At 41.4% G+C, this 23324-nt stretch overlaps 1 protein-coding gene across 15 annotated transcripts in view; it reads right to left on the bottom strand.

Annotated features, from left to right (window-relative positions):
- ADGRL3 (adhesion G protein-coupled receptor L3) overlaps positions 1 to 23324 on the bottom strand; it is a 491337-nt gene that overhangs the window by 38079 nt on the left and 429934 nt on the right. For all 15 annotated transcript variants that reach the window (XM_083862079.1, XM_083862080.1, XM_083862078.1 and 12 more), the window contains 3 exons: positions 19265 to 19331; positions 17761 to 17852; positions 1273 to 1441 (listed from right to left, as the gene is read on the bottom strand). In XM_083862079.1, the coding sequence (XP_083718205.1) occupies positions 1273 to 1441; positions 17761 to 17852; positions 19265 to 19331 (328 nt within the window). The remainder of the gene's footprint in view (positions 1 to 1272; positions 1442 to 17760; positions 17853 to 19264; positions 19332 to 23324) is intronic.

The following is a 23324-nucleotide window of genomic DNA, read 5'->3' on the forward strand; positions in this document are numbered from 1 at the left end:
TCTCTTTCTGAAAAGTTTGGGATCAGCAGGAAGTTGCATCTAGATAAAGCTTTAAAGCTTCTTAGGATGGACAAATTTGAGATGCAACAAGGACAAAATCCTTAACCTCAAAAGTCTTCCTTTGGTTTCAAGAATGACATTTACACACAGCTCTGCGGATCCTTCCAGAGACATCACTTGCAGAGCTCACCTTTTATGATGAATTTTGATTATGTTTTCATGGGTCAGATCTCCCTTTGACTACATAGGAAAATGTGAATAACAGAGGAGCAAGCCTGTGGCTATCATCAGATGGAGGACAGATCTCAACACAGACCTGACTTTACTCAATAAGCCATTTCACCAAAAGATACTGGTTACCCTGAGAAACTGGGGTAAATATAAACTCTTCCCTATGTTTATTAGTTCAGTAAACTGCCCTTTGAAACTAAGGTGTACATAGCAAATTATCAGCAGACATGCACAGAATTGGTGAGCTCTGTACTACTGAATCTAAATAGAAAACAAAAAGGTTTTTAAAAATACTTATTACTGATTGTCAGAGGCTGTAAATTTGATCTACATAAACACAGAATTTTTATTCTGTTGGGTTTTTCTTTTTCCCCTCCAGAGTTTATCTGAGTTACTTCACTGTTAACTTGCAAACGTTAATTGGGGCATACTTCAATTTCCACCAAGAAGCACTTGCTGTGCTTGCTTTGAGGAAGATTTCCAAAACACTGTATCAAACCCAAGCAATACAAAGGCTAATGAACCGCTGCAGAGCACAGGCCCTTCAGTTATTAAAAAAGTAGGGGAAGCAGCCCCTATTACATCCCATCAACCCACATGTGCTGCCACAGAAAGGGGTAATTTCCTGCAGGGACTGCAAATGAGGATGTAAAGCTCCACTTTGCTGTGAGCATTCAGCCACGTGAGCACTTTCTGGATGCTCATGGATTCTCTCCCCTCTCACACTGACATACAAGGAAGGAGAATCTGGCTGACAGCAGGCAAAGCCCTGTTACAGGGCCCTGCAAACTGACAGCTGCCTTTTCCCTTGCCTCTGACACATCTGCCAGGCTGCTGAAATGCTACTGCCACACGTCCTTGTTAGAACCTCGTTCTCCAACATGGGGCTGGTTCCCAGCCTAAATACCACCCTTACTAGGTGCACAGAGATAAATCTGTGTGATACAAAATCAGGGCACACAGAGGATGCTATGCTGTGGTTGTTAGGCAACAAAACACCTCGTTACCACCTCTCTTGCTGCTGGGAAACGTCTGTCTTACCTTTTTCTGGAGGACACAATGGAAAATGAATATAAACATTCCCTGCAGAGAATTGAATATGGTGAAGAGATACGCCATGATGACTGTGCTTTCATTAATATACATGAGTCCGAATGCCCAGGTCAGTCCTAATAGGCAGAGTAGGGCTATTGCACCTATAACCCAGGACCTGTTAGGAGAAACAAAAAACAAAAAAAAAAAACCAAAAAAACAAAACAAAACAACATAAAAAAAAAAAAAAAAAAAAAAAAAAAAAAAAAAAAAAAAAAAAAAAAAAAAGAAGAAAAGAAAAAAAGAATGGGATTGGTTTTTCATCCACACAAAAGAAGGCACGTGTCTACAGGCAGGAAGATTTTGCCCCTGGTTTTAGCAAAAAGAAAATAGCATATCAAAATAAATCAGAAGGAGCTTTTGTCTTCAAGCTGAATACAGTTTACAAATCTTCAAGCTTGAGGAAATACAAGGAAATGGAAGTGTTATGAGCATAGAAATTTATCACAACCAAAGCACATTTGTAACCACGTCTCTTTCCTTTTTTAAATATGTAAAAGCAGTGTGCATGTAAATGACATGTAGATGTTATTTCTGCAAATGGAGAAAAAGAAAATAAACTGAATGAAATGACAACTCAGATTGTCACTTTTTTTAGTGTCCACTGGTTTCACAGGACTGCCAGCTGGATTAGCTTCTTTATTTACTCTTAACACCAAGACACATGTATTGCTGCATTTTAGCTAGTCTCCCATATGCCTGTAAGCCAGATAAACAGCTACAGGCAGGTGGGCAAGCCTTCCCTCCTTGCCAGCTCCACTCTACACAATGATGTTCTTTGCAATGCTGCTTCACACTTCTTCCTCCCTGCAATGAGGGGAAGTGTGTGTACTCGTACAGGCATTCACACACATTTGCTAACGCGATAGCTGCTGCCACACTTCTGCCTGGAGAAAAGAAGGGGCAATCCTTCTTCACATGGGCTGCAAAACTAAGATTATCACTTGCTTCACATCAGAAGGGCAGTGGGAGTAGAGGTGTAGCCACTGCTTCGCCCCAAATGTTGGCAAATAGGGGGAGCAGGAGGTTTTTGCCTGCTTTCTCCCACTGACTTTCTGTCTGGACAACAGAGCTGGGTACATGGGATGACTGCTGCATGTTAGGTTTTTTTGGTGTTTTCAGGAAAGCTGGAAGCTCTGCTGGGATGGCAGAGCTTTCAGCTTTCCTGAGATGGTATTCCATGTTACCCTGCTAAATAACATTTAGTCATCTCCTAAATTACCTTCTCAAAGACTGACCTTCAAATACTAGGACAAGAGATGAAGTGTGAGAAGCAGTACAGGAACTCTGTCCTGCTCCTAGTCTAGTTTTCACATGATGTATTACCTACAATTTTAAAGGAATTGCTGCTGCAGGGGGGAGGGGAGTCAACTTCTTGCTGGGAAGCAAGCAGCACCTTGAATATCTGTTTTCCGTTTACCTGAAGGCTTTGGTTTTCTTCTGCAGTCTCCTGTTATTAGGTGCAACATTGTAAAAATGAACACACTGATATCCAATCTTTGCACCCCTTCCTCCCTGTTTAGCCCTTCTATATCCCAAATCAGATGAGACTGCAATGAGCCAGCACCTCTGCTTCCTTGTCTGCCTCCCTTGTGAGAATGTGGCCTGTATTTGGGCATGTTTGGGCTTCCATCTATTAAGCAGAGCATGGGGCAAGGGGGAGAAAGATGAAGCAGCAGCAACCTGGGGAGACAAAGGAGTCCTGCAGAGGTCAGACAGACAATCTGTCTCTACAGAGATGCCACAGCAGCTACAGCCTTGAATCCTTTTCCTTTTAGCAGGGCTTGTCATACACAAAAGCATACCAATGTTGTATTCAAGTATTTTGTTGTTTGTTTTTGTTTTTTTTTTTTTTTTTTTTTTCTTTAGGTATTAGAATGAAAATGCAACATAAAGTCTTCCACTGAAGTTTATAAAATATGTATTATTTAACCACATGACCAGAAGAGCTCCCTAAGGTAACTGCTTATTAAGACAGTTCTTTAAAAATCACTATTATGTACCTAGCAGACCAGAACAGCTCCTTTGAAGCATTTCCAGTCAATCCCACTAATAAATATTTACTGTGATGCAAATTGAAAATACACTCTCACAATCCTTCAGAAAGGTAGCCACTAGATAAAGTTTACAGCTTTAGTCACTTGGGACATTTTTCTCCCCAGGATTCCACCATCAGTGAGAGCATGCTATTGTCCTAGTTGCATACCAATTAATGAAATACAATTAATTTTCTTTTTTACAAAAAGAAAGAGAAGAAATTAAGTGGAAAACCCCCTTTTAATTTTTTTCCTCTTTCCTCTTTTCTCATCCCCCAAAAAAATCTTCTTTTATTTCCAGAGTATTTTAAAAATTATTCCCTGGGTATCGGAAAAGTATTGTGCTCTGAAGCACAGCCCATTCTTGAATCTGATTAAAGAGCCTTTGGTTGCAGAGGTGTGCAGGAAAGAAACAGTTATTTAGTGAAGATAAGCTACCTTCAGTGATGGAAAGGAATCTGTGGGTTAGAAGACCCCCAACAGTGCAAACTGCACGCATCAACAGTGTTGTGCCTCAGAAAACAAGACCCGGCAATAAAGAAGATGTGGAGATTACTATGAATAGCTCCATCCCGCATCCGCAGAAAAAAACAGAACCAAGCGATGAAAGAGAACATGGGAATGGTGCTGAAAGAACAAACACAAAGGACTCTTCACCAGAAGAACAAACTGAAAGTCTACTGCAAAACTGATTTGCTTCTATTTTGTGCTACTGCACGTTACTTTTTTGGTTGCAGGAGATAGAGCAAGGATGCCCTGTGTAATTTCTAGGCATTTTTGGCTTTCTTCACAGGTTTGGGTTTTGGTTTGGTTTTGGTTTGCTTTTTTTTTGGTGCAGCTTGAGGTTTTTCTCTTCTTCATTGTACAGACTTGCTGCTGCTTTTTCATAACTTTTCTTTCCAGTAGTGAAATTTTATTGCAATAAAGTAACAAAAAAATATCTGTTTTTTGGTGCATTTGAAAATCAGCGCTTTACAATTAGGGACAATTAGGAGGTACTCCAATGAGTAAAGAATCTCCAATGCAGCAATGCACACAGATTTACTTGCACTACTCTCATTAACTAGAAAGGGAATGATGGAGAATAGCAGCCACACACCTTTCTGAAAATTTGCTTCTGTATTTATACAACCATAAAGCAATCCCAGTGACAGTGCACAGTGGACCAGAGGTTGCTGTTGGTAGAACAAGTCTGTACTACACAGGATTAACTTGGATACTTGAATTCAAGTAACATCCAATTAAGGAATATAAAGCAAATAAGGTGACAATTGGTTGGCAATACACATGCAGCACATTTACTCTGCACCTTAGCTGTATGCCTGACCATTTTCCCGCACAGTTTGCTCTTCTGCCTCAAAAGCGAATGACAGAAGCTTTAATGATTTTTCAATATTGATCTGACAGCTGGTTCATGAGACCACACTGATAAATGAAATTTATCAGCCATTCAGGTCATTCTTACTTGATGAAGGGTCTGTTATCCTCATAGCTAAAGAATGCATAGACATAAAGACAAGAACACCAACATTAGAAATATTATGACATAGAGAATAGAGTTTACTGCTAGTTCCCCTCCCTTCTCCCACCGGCCATCACTAGAACCAAAGGTGGACTGACATCAGGTGTGCCTGGAACACACCAGCCAGCCAGGGAATTGAAACATGACTGAGAATGCTGGTTTTAATGCACAGAAGCAGGCATTCTGCTAGCTGTGTGCTGCAGCTACCCCTCCTGGCTATCATCCCCACAGCTGTCAATGGACTTGGAAATGTCTTTCAAATGTCATGGCTATCCCTGGAGAAGACGAGTTTTGAAACCTCAGCACAGCCACCACAGGTGGCTTTCATGTGTTCAAGTGGCAAAATTTCAACACACTTCCAGCACTCTCTGCATGTGGGGCTGGAGCATGTTACAGGAGTATCTTTATTGTCATTTACTTTTCCAAAGTGGAACTCCCAAGTTGCCACATTATGAGTCAGACTGCAGAATTCTTGAGGTAATGGCATCAGGATCTTCTAAAGCCCTGGGTGACAAGGCATGGACCTAGTTACTACCATTTCATGGGAAGGCCTCTGCCAAGCAAGGGTCAAAAGCAGCTCACTGCAGTGATGAAGAAACCAAGTCAGATCACTCAGCTCCTATCACTGTGGGGACACAAGATTAGTCTAGCCATTTCCTAGGGGAGTCTCCCTGACCTTCTGGGACAGGCTGTGTGCCTAACCCTGCCTGTGTGGCAGGTGATGTGCAACAACTCCCAGGCCTCAGAGCTCCTGAACCTGCCATCCCTCACAGAAACCCCCATGGGTGCCAGGGATGGAGGATGGCTCAATATGTTCATCTCATTACCCCTGTCAACCAGGGCCACTCCATCCTGCTGAGACCTCCTTTGGTCAATACTGGCAACCTGCAGCTCCCCTACAATGCAATTAAATGAAATGAAGATATGAGACAATCTGGAGCTGTCAGCCCAGCAATGTGGGCAGGAGCAGAGCCTGGATTTCTATTACTGTGTTCACAAACATGCAGGTTTTATGGTAAAGACTTTACACTGAAAAGCAACCAGCACTAAATTATAAAAGTAGAGAATTAGATTTTTTTTTTTATGTTGCTGTTACTATCCAGACCCTCACAAAGTTTTTCAGTGACCCCTAATAGTGTTTCTTCAAGGTAGCTGAAGGTTCTGATTCATCTTTGTACAGACAAAATGCAAAACTGGTAAACTCGGATTCTCTTTGAGCTTGAGGCTAACACTTCAAAGCAGCTCAGGAGAAAACCACCAAAAAGATGTTAGCAGTTTTCACCCTATTTCCAACATGGATGTGTCTAGGACCCACTGCCTGAAGCAAACAGGTGCCTGAAGAAGTGAGATTTTTCAAAGACGCCTAACTCCCAGTTTAATTCTCTGCACACAGGGACCGTAGAATTTAGTCTCATGAAATACAATCCTTTTCATTTTACCAACTCAAGTGCTGTAAGAAGCTTAACTCTTCTGTTCGCAACAATTTCTGACAAAAATTACTTCAGCATGTTTTTTTTATGGTTTTTTTTTGTTTGTTTGTTTGTTTTTTTTTTTGTTTTTTTTTTTTTTTTTTTTTTTTTTTTTTTTTTTTGTTTTTTTTTGTTTTGTTTTTTTTTTTTTTTTTTTACCCCTGGTGCAGTCTGTGAAAACTTATCAGTGCTGCAGTAATACTGTGTCATTATCTGCAATACATAAAACCCATCACTTAGACAACAGAAAAGCCTTGGAAGAGCCTCAGTTCCCAGAAAAATGGAGATGCTGACTGGAAAACTGAGATTATATTCACTAGTAGTAAAATAGCTTCAGTAATAGCTGAAGCAGAAATTGTTGGAAAATCTAGCCTAGCAGAGCCTGAGATTTGAAGTGCTATCTGTGGATTTGGTTAAATTCATCCAATACCTGGCAGTAAGGGATATTGCATTTAAATTATGTGATGCTGCTCCTCCCACAGTTAATGTCAGACTGGCACCCCCAAAGAGGAATTTATCTCTTAAAAGAACAGGCATTTAAGGTAGGCGGAGCTTCACCACTCCCTGAAGAAATGCGTTTCTCTACTGACTGCAGAGGAAATCTGAATGATGGCTTAGGTAGAGGCTTCACTTTCAAATACCTGAAGGTAAAAAGCTGATCTTTAGTGGCTGCATTATTCATTGAACCTGTGAAATCTTACCTCACCTCCCTTGTGTTTCTTTGCAGTCCAGATGATGGATAGCGGATGGTCTACCAATCTGTATAAATACCTAATTCATTTTCTAATCTTAAAAAAGCCCTGACTTTACCTTGGGGCAAAGACTTCTTAAGGTTAATTACACATCATGTAAAACTCTTTCAAAACCTTATTTAAGTTAGATGTCTTTCCATTTCCCAGAGTACTTTCTCCTTATGTGGTGAGAAAGGATTGTTCACATTACCTTCTATACTCCTGTGGTATTTCCATACCAATATTTTTTTTTAAAAAAGGTGCTAAAATGAGTAAATTATAGCCTTGTTTAGATGCTTAAGGAATTTCAAAATCAATTCATCCTAAGCTCAGGAACTCCTTTTGCACTGCCTATAATTTTAAAACCCCAAGAAATACCTTTTTGTCAAGAGGAGACTGAATTGCTGGGATGCACATGGACAACCCAAAACAGTTACAGACAATCTGCAACTTATATTACACGAAGCAAATGACTTTCATGTACCTAGATTAGCAATATCGTGAAATGTTAAAGCTTTTCCTTTTTTTTTTTTGAAGAAGGAAAAGTAAGTCACATGAAGATTGGTTCTAAAATGCTGCTCAACAGAGAAAGTCTGTCATAAGAAAGCAGCTATTCAGCTCTCATTTAAAAAGAGAATAATAGCTGGTCTTCTTATTCTTTGTAAAGAGCTTTTTTTTTCTTAATTTAACAAAGTTTAGTTTTGAGCCACATTTAGAGTAAATCTAGGCCTTTAATAAAACCCTACATAGCTAATTGACTCTATGTATTATAATTTAATACAACTCGTTATGGTTAAACTTTACTTAACTTGAATTTATCACTCTTTTGACAATTCCAAGTATTTCCCCATCTCTGTGATAGCAGGAAAAGGCTCAGTAAGCATGTGGACTGATGCCTTGGGCCTCAAAATAACTGTTTGAAAAGCAAAGAAAAACACCAAATGAGTATACAGGACCTTTAGTAGCTGTTAGGGGTGATGAAACTCAAATAAAAACAGATGGATGATGTGCCCCCTTCCAAAGCATTCAGAAAAAGCCATGGAATTAATTTTAACATGGTGCAAATAAAGCAGAGAGGCAGATGTTTCCTGCAGGCAAGCAGGAGGGAAACACAAAATAAAGTGTGCTATTGTGTCTCCCCACTGCCTGCCAATATGAAGTAGTAGGGATGTTTTGCTTTCTTCTTCTTTTTTTCTTTTTTTTTTTTCTTTTTTTTTAATTTCAAGGATTAGAAAGAATTGATTTACTGAAGGAGTTGGAAAGTCCAGCACTCCCCTCATAAAGCAAACGGGTTCATCGTTAATTAGTGAAGGAGCATCTTCATGGCAAGAAAAATCAATAGCAAGCAATAAAAGAGTGCTTAAAGGATTTTGCCTTTGCATTTCGTGACAAAGTTACCACCTTGACGGCATGAAGCCAAATGGCTTCCTAATCTCTTTCCTTAGGCTGCCGGTGTTCATCACATAGCCTTCCAAGTCATCATTTACCAGTCTCATCTTCTGGCTCCTGCACTGTCTTTGACAGCAGGTGGCCAGTCCCCTCAAAATATCTGTAACCATCTTCGAGGTCAGTGAGCCTGCCGCAGCCTCATTTCCAGGAGAAACTCCTGCCCTTTACATGCCTTGGAGATCTGTAAAGGTTGAGGCTCTACCACCTGGTGTAAGGGTAATTTTATCTATATTAAAAGTGACAGCCACTTTTGATTTCCACCAGTAGATCTGCAAATTTTATTCACATAAATGAGGCCAAAACCTTCCTTGGCACTACATGATGCCTAAGCCTATGATCTGGGGCAACGAGTGGCTGGATTGTTCTGCCAAAGGCAAAGCATCATCCCTTTCTGCTCAACTCACCCAGGCAAGTCATGTCCTGCTTTCTCAGACTTGTCCTTAATTATTGCAATTGGAAAGAGCAATTCTGTTAAGTTCATCTCATTTTCCGTAAGTAATTAATTACCCTCAGAATTGCTTACCCTGTTTATTTCCTTCTTCCTAACTTTGCAAAGGCATGGCACAATTATTCAAGCCACATTGATGTGTAACCACATATCTAATTGTTTCCACACTATATGGATTCAGCAAAGCCTTTAGACACATTTGTATTATCCAAATAGCACCAGCAGGGCTTGCTGACAAAGTACTTAAAATGTATGGCCTTTTAAAACAATAATCATGATTTATGGGTTCACAGAAAGATTGTAGGTATTTAATATCTTCTAGGACACTCTCTCAAATCAATAACCACTGATTGATTTTTTTTTTTTTTAGATTCAGAAAGGATGACACCTGTCAGTGGGAAGATTAGTGCTTTACGATCACCATTCAACATTAACACAACAGTCACAAAAACATAGGTAAACAACCAAAACCCCAAACCAAAACAATCAGATATCAACTAAACTCTCCTGTGAAAAACTCAAACAGCAGCAGATTGCAACAAATAAAATCAGATGCTGCCATCAACATCTCTGGGGGAAAAAGGCACGCAGATAAAAGCACAGTCTCAGATGTTTTTCCAGCACTGGCAGGGCTTCTGCCTCTGAGGTGCTCACAAACTTGGCCCTCGGGCAAAATATAAATGTGCCATACCTTTTCTTGGTAGGAAGCTTGTAAATAATTCATTTTGTGCCAACTCTGAGTGGTTTTTCTGGGTTTATTTTAGGCTGTCTGTTCAAGTTTGTTCATGCAGAGATGCAGATGAGGGCTATATAGGAGTAGCACTGAGTTAACCAGGGGACTAAAAAGCATGGTGCTTTCTTACACAGCATCCAGGGAGATCTGAGGCAACTCTTGGCTTGTTCAGCCTGTTAAATAGGAGGCTGAGGGGAGACCTCACAACTGCAGTTGCAGCTTCCTCATGAGGGGAAGAGGAGAGGCAGACACTGATCTCCTCTCTGTGGTGACCAGTGGCAGGACCCAAGGGAATGGCCAGAAATTGTGTCAGGGGAGGTTTAGATTGGATATTAGAAAAAGGTTCTTTATCCAGAAGGTGTTTGGGAACTGAAACAGGCTTCCTAGCCTGTTGGTCACAGCACCAACCCTGACAGAGCTCAAGAAGCCTTTGGAAAATGCCTTTTGGGTGTTCTGTGTAGAACTAGGAGCTGAACTTCAGTGATCTTCAAGATACTCTATAAATCTATGATTCTATGACCATCAGGCGGTGAAGACACAGTACTCTCTAAAGGCCATATGAAACACATGGATCATGGCCAGAGCTCTGGGACAACGAAAACGAGGGAAGAAGTTTCTAATGCCCAGCTCAGTACTCCACGGCAAATATTTAAGTTTCACAGAGAGGAAAATTTTCCAAAGGAGGAAAAAGCTCTTCCCCGTTTTCCAAAGTGCCCAGATCATTTGGTTATACTTGCAAAACACTCTTGTTAAGATTTTTGGTGACAAGAGAATGTGCTGTCTGCAGATCCCAAGCACTGTTTAAACACACTTACTTCTCATCCAAGTTTATCTAGACCCAAACACTGGCTGGGGAGCCCTTTTGGTTCATTAGGATCAGATGATCCTCTCCTGGAACAGGAATCCATGGATGATTCCCTTCCAGAAGCCATCCCTGGAGCTGCTGTGCTCTAAGTCTACTGTTCCCAAAAGTCAGAGGAATCCAAACATGCTGCATATAGCACAGCTGGGTGGGAAGGAGAGATTTTTCAATGCCCTCTTCTTGAACAGCCCACTCGGTTATCTATTTTGCTAGTAAGGCTCTATGAGAACCTTTAAAGAGAGCTCACTCTGTACAGGCACTGTTGTTTTATTTAAGTTATAGGTAACGTCCCGTCAGGACACAGGTGCATGAAAACTTCCTCTCCATGCCTGCTGCTCCTAACAGGGAGTGTTCATGTTGACAGACTCTCAGCCCTTACTGCACAAATCTGAGAACTTTGAAGATAAAGGAATGGACCTTTGGCACCTAGGTGCTGTGCTGGGCAAGCTCCCAAGAGCTGGACCCCCTCACTGTACCCTGTCCTCCCTCTGCACTCCCAAGCAACCACAAATCCAGAGGTAATGAAGGATTAAAGTGTTGTTCTGCAAGTCCAGTCCCCTGGGTGGACCCAATGCAATATCCAGTTCCAGACCCTTTGTCATCACAAACTATATCCAGGTTGTAGCATTTTATGATTAAACAAGGAAGATCTGGAAACCAATAGAGGATCTTAAATCACCATAGAAAAAGCTGGAATAATCCTTATTGTCTCCTACTTTATTTTGTATCTAAAATGGCTAGAACAAAGTGCAAATTAATCTTCCATTAGCAAAAGCATACCTGCTACAAATTATTGTTTTTCAGTGGCAATGTAAGTGCTCCATATCAAAGGAGGAAAAAAAAAAATCTTGCATTTTCAAAAGTCTAACTCATTCCCCACTGCACCAAACCCAGGATGTTTACTTTCTTCTGCATTTCAATCAGCTGAGTAAATAAAGCTAGACTGGTAAACCTCTGCTCCTGCCAGCATAATACCGCTGTGTTGAATCAAGGATTTAATTTAAACATTTCTGCAGATGATTTTTGGAAGTTCTATTTAACCTTTGTTTTCAATTTTCTACCTAACTGAGGATTTTTTTTATGACTTAGTCAAACCCACAGGACTGAAACAACAAGCTAATCTGGGGGCTGGGATTAGTCATGTCTCTTTAAATAAAATACATATGTTGAAGCACGAAAATGAGCAGATAATCACTTACACCCATACAACATATGGGGAGAGCGGGCTATGGCAACAGTTTTAAAAGATGCATATCTTCAAAAGGGGCTTCTCAGTTTTATGCCTGGTGCTCCCCATCCTTCACCTCCCACAACCTGGGCCAGACTCCCTGAAAGAGCCCAGACTGGGCTTTGCAAGGTTTTATATAGTAATAATCAAGGTTAAATCTTTACATTTGACTCCTACTTTTGGCTGTTAAGTTGTGCATTCTTAGATTTATTTCTTGTAAGTCTTTGAGCAAGAGACTTCTATGGGAAAAAAAAAAAAAAAAAACAAACAAAAAAACAACAAAATAGAGGAGTATGGTGTGAGTTTTGTTTCCACTCAGAAACTTGAGAAAATATATACATTTTTGTTTAGCCATTACATCAGGGCTGTGTGCCTTTAGCCATGGACCATTTGAAACTTCCATGGCAGCCAGCAAGCTGAGAAGGGCTTCTTTTGGTCATTTGAGGATTGATTTCTGAAGGCAGCAATGCAGGACATTTCTGCTTCATCCCTGTTAATGGGATTTCAGCATGTGTTCTTGTGAATCCAGTCACAATGCCTAAAAACATTATCTCTGGTGTGCTCCGAATAAAGACATGTTTTTCTAAGGAATTTCACGTTTTTGATATAGTGCTTATTCTTTCATTGTGGAAGATGGGATGGGAGCAGGTTTCCACAAGAGGAAGAAAACTGCAGCAGAAATACAATGATTAATGCCAGGATTAAACTATCTCAAGGTCCCTAATTAATAGTGCCTCTTTAGCAACAAAACATGCTCCCTGCTAAGACCCTGGGTCTCCCTTTCTGAAGGAAAGAAAATTAAATTTCCAGGATGACTTTCAGGTGAGTTTCTACTGTACTAAATGAGTTTTTCCAACAAACCCAGGACTACAGGGGTCCCCATATGCTGTGCTTTCTAAAGAGCATCCAGGTGGCCTATGGCAGAACCCAAGCTCTACCCTGACTAAACCAGTAACACAATAAAATGGGACAAAAAGGGAAACAAACTGGCAAAGCCCTTTGCCTCTTGCCTTCTTTCTTGTGGGTCTGTAACTGCTCTTGGCAGCTACAGCTGACATGTTGCTCTTCCAAAGCAAACAAAATAAAATCTCGTTACCACATACTACGGCACAGAAGAATGTCAGGAAGTCTGGTCTGGCCTGGGGAGAACACTAACAGACTCAACCACAGCCAGGCAACACCAGGGAGAGAAGAGATGGATGCCTGGGGGAACTTCAAAGGAAAGGTTATGTCTGTAAGGAAAACGATGGTCTCTACTGAGAGAGATCCTCTCCCCTCCAGCCATTTGGAAAAGTCCACTGTAACTTCAGGTGTAGCAGCTGCTTGGCCCCCATTGATAAACCCTCTTAAATCTGCTTGTAGGATTTCCCTTTTGTTAGCTAAATGATGGCTCTCCCCTCCCAATTTTTCAGCAGTTTTCCATGTCCTTAACTAATGAGCCCCACACAGTGCACAATGAGAACTCACAGCTAAGACAAGAGCTCAGATTTCACTAGATTTCCTCAAGAGCACATCTGGATTACCATCAGTGTAGCTCCTCTCTTTTTCCCTTCACTATAACCCCAATGACTTGAATGAGCAGTATTTAAATGGCTGCAGAACAAGCACTGCACTGCCATGCAGTGCAAAGGCACTCGAGGAGCGGCTTTGTCTGAAACCCTGTTTTGCACAGAGAACAGTGGTTAAGCATCTGGAAACGTGAATGGTTTGTTGTGCTGCAGCATCTGGCATGGGCTGGATGGAAACCTGGTGTGCAAGCTGCCACAGTACACACCCTGACCACCTGGAAAGGAGTTGATGGATGGAAAATGGAAGAACTGTGCTGGACTATTCACATATAATGCATTTTCCGTTGTCACACAAAGCTTCCTACAGGAATGTGAATATGAAAAAGATTCAGTGTAGTCTTGTCTGCGACAGTCTGAGGCATTTTGCACATCTAACATCTTCCCTACACAATGGAAAAGCACGAAGGAGAGACTCTGAGCCGCTCGGCTCCAGAAATCACTCCACACAGCAGCAACCTCCAGTAAAACAGCCTCACAGCTGCTCTAAAGAATTCCAGCTGGTAACACATCCTCATGAGGAGCCATCTGCTAGCAAGAGTGCATCAATACTGTGCTGATATGCCTACAGTCTCCACCTCACAGGCTACAGGTGCAAGCAGCACAGCAGGCTTTCGCCATCCAAAAAGCTTGTGTAGTCCCTGGCTTGAAAGATGTGCCTTCCCTGCAAGCTTGTAAGAGCTGGGGGAATCAATCTTCCAAAATGCCTTCCTGGGTACCATTTGTTGACAGTAAATTAGTTTGTGCTCAAGAGCCTTTTTTTGTAAACCCTTTGCATTCCACTTTTAGCCTCAGATGGGCCAGGAGTGAGATATGTGTGATGTGGGCAGAGCTAAGGACTAAACAACGCTCCTCTCTGCCCATCTCTGCTCACCTTGAAAGAGCAATGGCCACAGTGGACTTCGAGCACCCAGAAAAAGCCATTGTAAAAGGCTGGGAAGCAAAATCCCCTCCCAGTCTGTGTTTGGTGAGAAGCTACATACACCACCCAAGAGGCAGCAGTTTGGGTATTCTTGTCTGTGCGACTTCATACTAAAGAGATCTTATAAAGGCAGAAGAGATCCCCACTCTGGATGAATCCTTAAAATTTCTGTGTAAATATACTGAAGGAAGACATCAAACAGAACTTTTTCATAAGGGCTTAGGTAAAAGCATGCTATGTTTGGGGATGGTACCTCTTATAAAATGGAAGCCAGTCTTCATGGCATCAGTGGCAGGCATAGAAACTCTTGCAGCTCTGAACAACATATCCCACACGCACAGGCTCGCATCTTTTCCTGGCTACATGCCTCAAAAGCAGGACTAGAGCATGAATCTTGCTGTCTTAGTGGGCACAACCCACTGAATCAGCTCAGTACCAACCTATCATAGGGAGGATGCCATTGGCACAGGGGGAAGGACCCAGATATGTGGTTACCCTATTTCCCTCTTGAAAGTGCTGGGCTAAGCCAGAAAAGTTAACAAGGACAAAAATAAACCAGCTCTGTATTAATCAAATCTCTTGCTGGGTAACCCCTGGGTAACCAGTGCCCCACTGCAGGAATGTCAGAATCTCCCATGCTGGCACAATAATCCAGGGACTGTTCCTGAAGGTTAGGGAAGTTTATTTTTACAACTTTGCATACTGCCTACAAATCTATCAGCCACACAACATCTGGTTCAGGCACTGCCCTTTGAATGGCTTTTCTGTTGGTGCAGTAATTAAAGGTATCCCAGGTGACACCTGATCTCTTATCAAGTTCATTAATTTAAGTGGAGTTATTTGGCTCTCTATTTTCTATACTTCATAATGTATTTCTAACCTTTAAAGTGACATAGGCAAGGACCAGATTGCAGGGGCGCTTATTAACAGCCTATTAAAATATTTTATGGCCTTTATTTTTACGTTGCCATAGGGAATCAAGTATTTTGCTGTTGTTAAATAGGCTCAGGATTTATGTTGCGAGAGCTTCACCACAGCCTAACACAGAGCAATGCTAGGAAATGAGCTGGAGAACAAACTCTCATTCAGCTCTCCATGTGCTATAAAGCTGTCACATGCAGATGGCAGCAAGGGGCCCTCCAATGCAGGCCCTTGGTTTGGTTTGTTTTATTAAATATTAACTGATACAACAAGATGCAAGGCTCTGGGACCTGGGTGCCTTCTTACTAACCCTGTAGACCCACAGAAAGAAACTCAGAAAGGATCTTTGTGGTCGCCTGTGAAATAACATGTTCTATGGCTTTTTATTCCAGAGCTGCCCTAACACATCCATGTTTTACATCTAACTTAGAGCCAATGATTGTGCAGGGAGAGCATGATCTTACCTGCAACTAGACTATGATCTAGAAGACAACTATGATCTTATTGAAAAAAATCCTAGAGATTGCAAGCCCCTTGCTTCCCTAGGAAACCTCCCTCCAAGGTGAACTCCCCTCTCTGTTACAAATCTGCACTTCCTCCTAAGTCAAGCACATCTAACATTGAGACAACACATGTCTTGAATTTAGAGACTTAATGATGTCCTGCTTAGGTATTCAGATTACAATCAAGTCTGTTCTGAAATGCTTGGTTTGATAAACTTCCTAGGGTGAGCCTGGCGTCTTCCTGAATTTATGTTATGTTGCTCTTATTTTCTCAAGCATAAAAAGCAATTTGTAATGAAGCAACACATTTGGAAGAGTATCAGCAACATACTTAAAAGTATTTTAATTGCTTGTGTTTTCAAAACGTTTTAATGAAGTCAAATCAGGAATAGACACTTATCTGCCAAAGAACCTATAAAATATTTTACAATGACATTATAATTGATGCAACTGGTTGTATAAATTCCTGGCATTTTAAACAAAGATACTAGAGATTAGCTCAAGAAGATTATTCAGTAGGCATTTATTATTTCTGCTTTAATTATAAGGCTTTTATTGTTTTTTTCTTCACAATTTTTAATTTAAATGTCATACTGTAAGATGATTTTGTGTGGGTAACATTAAAGAGACTGTTCTCAGTGAGCAATCCCATAGCACTAATTCATGACAAGTAGCCATATTAATAAATGTTATTAAATGTACCATGCCTTTAATGCCTCATCCAAGACCAAATTACAGACTATCTTTCTAGGATCAATCCTGGACATCCAGGAGGAACTGCTCCTCTGATTTCATTTTATCGCAGAGTGATGGCAGGAGAAATTGAGGTTCCCTGCAGAGCAGACTCTCCACAACCTGGGCGAACGAGGGCTCTGAGGATTTCTGAGCTCACTGGGGTCTCCTGCATTTGTGCAGACTCCAGTTCCCTTTCCTCCCAACTCTCGAGGGAGAAGCTGCATCTAAGAAACAAAAACTTCACCCAAAGGACTATAACAGGTCATGGCACACCGGTGGCACTGCAAGCTGTGCCTGCTGAGAAAGTTTTTGGGGGAGCCTTGACCTGGTTTAAATTAAAGCTGTATCTGCACCAGTGGCTCAGCAGTAAGAACAACAGCCTTGCTGAGAGCTGCCTTAAAAGTGTGCAATTCAGACATCTTCTAACGAGCTCCCCTTACGCCTCTTCTCCCTTTCCTACCATGAAAGAGAGAGGAGAACCCACTTCAAGCTGCGTTGCACCACACTCTCCTTTCCTGAGTGAGCAGTAAAGCGCTGACTCCCAACAATTTCCTCCTCCTGAAGCTCATTAGGTGGTTTTATTAATTAGCAGGCTCCTAATCTTATCATGCGCTGCACCTGAAATCTCGCATGTGTTTTTGAAGAGAGTAATTAAAGCCAGAGGTAGTTGAATAAACAGGCAGTGACAGAGACTAATACTCTAGCAATATAATGAAGCAGCTTGCTAGACACTAAGATGCCCAGGCTCAGATGTTAGCCCAGTACAAGGGCAAACAGAGCATGCTTTGGCTAGCAAGCACATCCACCTGCTGATGTGGGCACCCCCAGGTAAATCCTCGATAACTTTGCTGAAAGCAATAAGACGCTGGGGAAGAATTGAGGTCATGGAATCTGTCACGGGCCAAAACAAACAGCAAACAAGTAAGGCAGCCGCCCTCAGAGCACACAGAAGTAGTAATAATCAACAGTTTCAACACCTTCCCTGCAGAGACTACAATAATTAGCTGGTAATTATTGGGCACAACTTCCTTTACATAGACTAGAAGGTTACCTGCTTCAAGGACAGAAAATGTACCTTTGCCTCCTTCATGCAACACTGAATGGAAAATGCCAACAATGGCAGCCAAATCCTAGTACAGAGCTTCATCATCAGCCACTTGATATCTTTTAGAAACCACTCTGCAGTGCCATAGCCCAAGATATTATCCTTGGTTAGCAGTGCTGCTGGCAGAGCTGGTTCCCCTATTTTGCTCCTCAGAGGAATGAGGGAATAAACACCAAAGGACAGAAACAGGCAGATAAAAACCACTTACTTGATATTGTCAAGACATCCAGATTCAGGTTTCAGTATGGCAGTATGATGAAACATTTTATAGAGAGCAATCCCAAGGAAGATGACATTAAGCTGCAATGGAGGAAGAAAAAAAAAAAAAAAGGATTATGTGACACAGCACAACGTGATGGGGAGAAAGTCAGCTCCTTCTCTGTAACAGATAGGTTACTGTAGGAAATTAGCTCACAGTACAGCTTTATAGTGACTGAATCACAGAAAATTTCAAAAGCATTTTATAAGGTGACCAGGCCTGTAGATTACAGGACTGGTGATGCCACATCCTTACCAGAGCTGTGGCACTGCTGATACAAGGCTGGTTCTAACCTCAACTGTAGTGCTTCAAACGGCATTATGGAAAATAAAAAATACTTGCTGTAAGGGCTTTCCTGTGTCTGAGAGGTGTACAGTTGTGAAGTCCCTCCAATCACCTTACTTAGCCAGGCCCATTGAAATGAAGCATAAAAGCATCTTTTTCTGTGAATACACCTTTTAAACACATTGTAATGGGGCAGATGGGCAGGGAAATCACAACTATTGGCAATAATCAATGCAAAGTTGAAAAACAAAAAGAAAAAAGTGTTTGATTTGTTCTGTAAAGGATGGGATGGTGTTTCCATGCCTCAGTGTTCACAAGGCAGCCAATTCCTGGGAAGGAGTTTCCCAAAAGCCCAATCTAGGATTTGAGACATAATCAAAAAGGGAAGGTATCTTTTTATGAATGAATTGCTTAAGGGAATAAAAACCCCAAGAGTAGTAGTTCGTGGCCTGGCCCCCTTCCTGATGTGGAAGACTGCTAAAATGGCTCCCAAGTTGCAGGAGAACCAGAAGAAGCAGAGACAATGTCTGCATTGAAGTGAGAGTGCCTGGTTTTCTGTGCTAACCAAACTGTAGTCTAGTCAAAACAAAGGATGGTTTATTTAAGCCATATTGTAGCGATTAAAGTATAAGAAAACTCCAGCTGTCTCTAAAGCTGGGTTCTCTACCTTGTTGCTTTGTTAGCTGATATACTGGCAACATGCTACACATGAAGTCACACAAGTTTCAACTTCTGCTGGTTAGGAAAAACCCTCATCAACTTCTTTTCCAGTTTGGACTTTCTTTCATCTCCCCTCCCAACACTCCCTGATTTCCCTTTTTTTAATTTTATTTTTTTCCCCCATTATCAGTGCAAAACTTCACTCTTGAATTCAAAAAAGAGTGTAAGCAGCGAGTTGCATCAAAACAGTTTGGCACTTCTAAATGTCCAATGATAGAAACCAAACTCTGCAAGTTCCCGTTCTGAAGCTCCCTGGTCCATTTTGATCAAGTATTTTGCAATGCCAAGAGCCTCTCATAATGAGGGTCTAACTGCTATGCCAGGTGGGGTCAAAGAAGAACATGCCTTCCTCAAATTAATCTGTGTAAATTAAAGATAAAGAGAAAAGGGACAGCAAAAGTTTTATTTCTTGACCTGAGAGATGGAGTAGTTAATTAGGAGTTCTTACCATAATTATCAAGGTCGCTGGTCCTATAAAGCTCCAAATGAAGTAGGTGTCAAGTCGGAGCCAACATCTGTAATGAAACACAGGGGAAAGGAGGCATTCAAGGACTGCACCCAGGACATACATCAAGAGTGAGCGAGTGACAGAGAAGAATGTGAGCTGCAAAACACGCCGGTGGGAGACAGGAAATATTACATTGCTTGTTCATTTAAATGCTGAATTATGTGCCCAATTTCTGACAGCGCTATTGATGGAGTAAGATAATTACCTCTAGAGGAAGCAGGGGAGAAAATGGCACAAGGCCTATTTACTAAGGCTTTTGCATCTGTCGGAAAAACTCCTTAGACTGTGGCTTTTTTTAAGGAAGGGGGCTGATGAACATCCACGGAGCTGCTTCTCTACTTTGTGCTCCTCTTTGCTCTCCAGCTCTGATGCAATGCAAGCTGTCTGTCAGCTGTCAAGCAAGATGACATTTCTCCAGCAAGCACATCAGAGAAACTTTGGTGCAAAATAAGAAGCATGAATTGGATAACAGAACGCTGAGGCTTAATTAGGTTCAGCAACTTTTCCTTTAAAGTGTTTTATTTCCCTGAACCTCCTGAGTGTTTTGTTTCCACTAATGTTTCCAGGGTTGCATATGGTCTGCGCTATCACAAGAAGTTGATTCATGGCCTAAAACTAAATTATTAATCGCTTAATTTCAACTACATTTAATACTCCCCACATTTTTTAAGGCCCCTGGGAAATTACATTTCCATTCCTAGTTCATTCCAGGCGACAGGAAGATAAAATGGAAGTGACTCGGTACAAGACAGACGAATGTAAATTTCAAGAAAGTTTCGCACAATGTTTAAAATAATAATATCTTGTCGTCTTTGCAATGCTGCAAATCACAGTTCCGTTTATACACAAAGGACTGAGAAAGCATAAAACCACTCTTATGCTAAACATCCGATGCAATTTCATGATTAGGCAAGTGACAGGAACTGTATATATGAATTTATCATGGTGCTGGAGATAGCAGTTCTCACAAATGACAGCTCTAGTGTATGTGCCTAATGTTTTTTCCCTTCCAATGGACTCTGCAACAGGCAGAAAGGTCTGTGCCAGCAGCCCTATGGGAGATGATCAGTAGGAGATGCCTGACAAGAGAATAAAACATACCCTGAACCTCTGTGACTTGGAGAAACCAAAAATATGAATAAATTCAAATATGCAGAGAAAACGTCTCACTTCCCTCCCTGACCATATAAATTTCAGGTCTCCTCAGTGTTGGAGATGAATTGATATACACACATACTCATAATGACATTTGTCACAAATTAAAATACTGTCATTTCCGTGACTGACATTCCTGAACTGCCTCTGCAGCTGCTCATCCAGAATCTTCAAGTGATAGCATCAAAATCTTAATGCAGGAGGCAAACAGAAGCTTTCAGAGCGATTGCTGGGAAATCTCGTTTCCTCCGTGGCTGCTGAAGTTCAAGGTGATTTAGATGCAGCTGGTAATGGAACAACATGAGTGACTCGAAACTACTTGAGACTAATTCCCTATAGGAAAAGGTTTATGCGATTGTGACATCTGTGTATAACCCATAACAACATCTGAAATGTCGCCCAATTGCAAGTAGATTTGACAAAGGAATAGAGGTTTCAAGGATAATGAAGTCCCTGTAAAAAGTGCCCCCCCATTCCTAAACAAGGATGTCCGCATAGCAGCAGCTCACATATTTACACGGCCTTTCAGACTTTATACCTACCCCATCCCTCTCAGGAAAAATGAGTAACTAGTGCTTATGCCTCAGCTGCTGCATATAAATCACAGAATGCGCAGCCCCATCACTTTTTTCTACTGATAATGAGTGCTGCTGTGTGGGAGAGGACTCAGAGGGTTGTGGGGGTTTTATTTTTTAAATGAAAATATTTTGAACCTTTTTTTTTTTTTTTTTGACAGTTTAACAAGTTTAACATTCAAAACAACCTCCAGCCCCTGCTACCCAGGAGTTGGGAACACTATATTTTAGTCGCCATCGACTTGGTTTTCCTTCAGCATAAAGAGTGACCTGGCTCTTGGAAAGTCTGGGGAAGAGGAAATGCATAAAATCTCTCTTCTTCAAGCATGATTACCACCCTACGGTCACACCTGGTGCAGCTGGTTTTGAATGCATATAGATTGGGACATGGGGAAAAACAGGGAAAAGTTGAAATACAGAATGAGCAAAAAACTGTGCCAGGCTCAGCAAAGAAGAGCAATGTAACTGGTTCATTTTCCAGACAGCAAAAAGAATGAAATTTTCCACTCCACTCCCCTAAAATATCTGTCCCTTCAGTTGTACAAAACAACTGAGTGACAAAGAGACAAATGCCTGTGGATGAGAAACAGCAGAGGAACCAGGTCCTGCCATCAGGGTAAGTGGGGGCCAGACATGGAGCAAAAGGAGCCCTGGGAGAGACAGCTTCACCTAAGCTGGAGCACAGCTTGTGAAAAACACAGAAGGCTTTTTTTAGGCCTCTCTGCACACTTCAAAGAATGCAATGTCATTTTTTATTTGTTTGAATAGAAAATTCGCCTTTCTATGAAACTGTGTATGATACTCAGTTTTGGGTGACTTAAAAAAAAAAGATGGGGTTTTTGGTGGTCATCAGGAAGAGATGAAACTTTGAACCTGTTTAAGTCATACCTCATTAAAAATGCAAATTAAGACCAAAACATCAAAACACAGGCACCCCGCCAATTGCGTTTTGGAGCTGTAAATTGCTAATCAGACAAGTACCACACTGAGCTTTTCTTGCCTTAGAAGACAAAAACCCACACACACAATGAGCTGCATAAATGAGCTCCTCAAAACAAGGAAGCAATCAGGCAACTCACTTCCCAGAGTTGCTAATCTTGGGCTGCTGAGTTACTTGTGACCCTCCACGCGCAGCTGCGCTGTGAGCACGGACTTGCCACATTATGAGTTTAGGCTGCACTGCCATTAAGCAAACGAGCTCCTTCAGGGCTCAGTGCAAGGCAAAGGCTTATCAGGAAATGTGTGTATGTAGGGAATACTGCTCAAAACCCCATTGCTTCTTCTAGGAGTCACCCCAATGCATTCAGTTCTTGTCACAAGCTCCGTGGCACTGCTTTCCTTTACTTCTTAATTTTCTCCTTTTCCACAGCGGCAAGTCGCAATATTCACCTAAAGCTTTGCCCAAATAATAAAGACTACAAAGAGTTTACTCTATTTTCTGCATGGAGAGAAATCAAATACTAAACTATCCCTGGTGTGCATTAAATATAACCAATAAACAATCATTAGCTGCCATTGGACCATAAAATTTGAAGAGCCCTAAACATATCATGTTGTTCATGGGAGCTCAGCGGTTTGTTTCATGTGGCTGTACAGCTTCCTTGTCAGGGTGCAGTAATGGGATATGTATGCACCAGACATGCCTTTCAAGGGTGCAATATAGGTTCTGCTTAATGGAGTTCAGCATCCACATAGCTCACACTTCCTCCTCCAAATACTGGCAGCAGCACTGCAAATAAAACAAGTTCAGTGGAGCCACCCAAGACAGACCACATTGTTAGAAGCTATTTTCTGAGCAGCATTTACATGCATGAAATGTCGGCGCCTGGCTGATGGACTCAGAGGCTGTGTACATACACAGGGCTTTCATTTTGCTTTCTGACAGCTGGATTGCTTACCATGTATATCCTGCTTTATAGCATTCCAAAAGGGGGGAAGAAGGCGGGGGAGAAACAAAAGAGAGATCCCTGCCATGATGGATTTGATCAGCAGTGGATGAATATACCTACAAGTGCATTTTCTAAAATATATTGAACCACTCAAAGCATAGCTGCTTTCCTCTGCAATTTGTAAGAGGCTTTGATATGAAACTGAGGAAAGTATGGAAATATGGAATAGCTTCTTGCTGCTGATTTGGGATGGCCTGCTTCTAGCATGAGTCCTCTCGAAAGCTGCTAAAGCCATAATTGAGTTTTCACTGAATTTTAGATGCAAGTTATTTTCAAACACTAACTACAAATGCAAATACTATTTTCTATACTATTTTCTTT

This window comes from Zosterops lateralis (genome assembly GCF_965231275.1).
Source record: "Zosterops lateralis genome assembly, chromosome: 5".
Lineage (NCBI taxonomy): Eukaryota > Metazoa > Chordata > Aves > Passeriformes > Zosteropidae > Zosterops > Zosterops lateralis.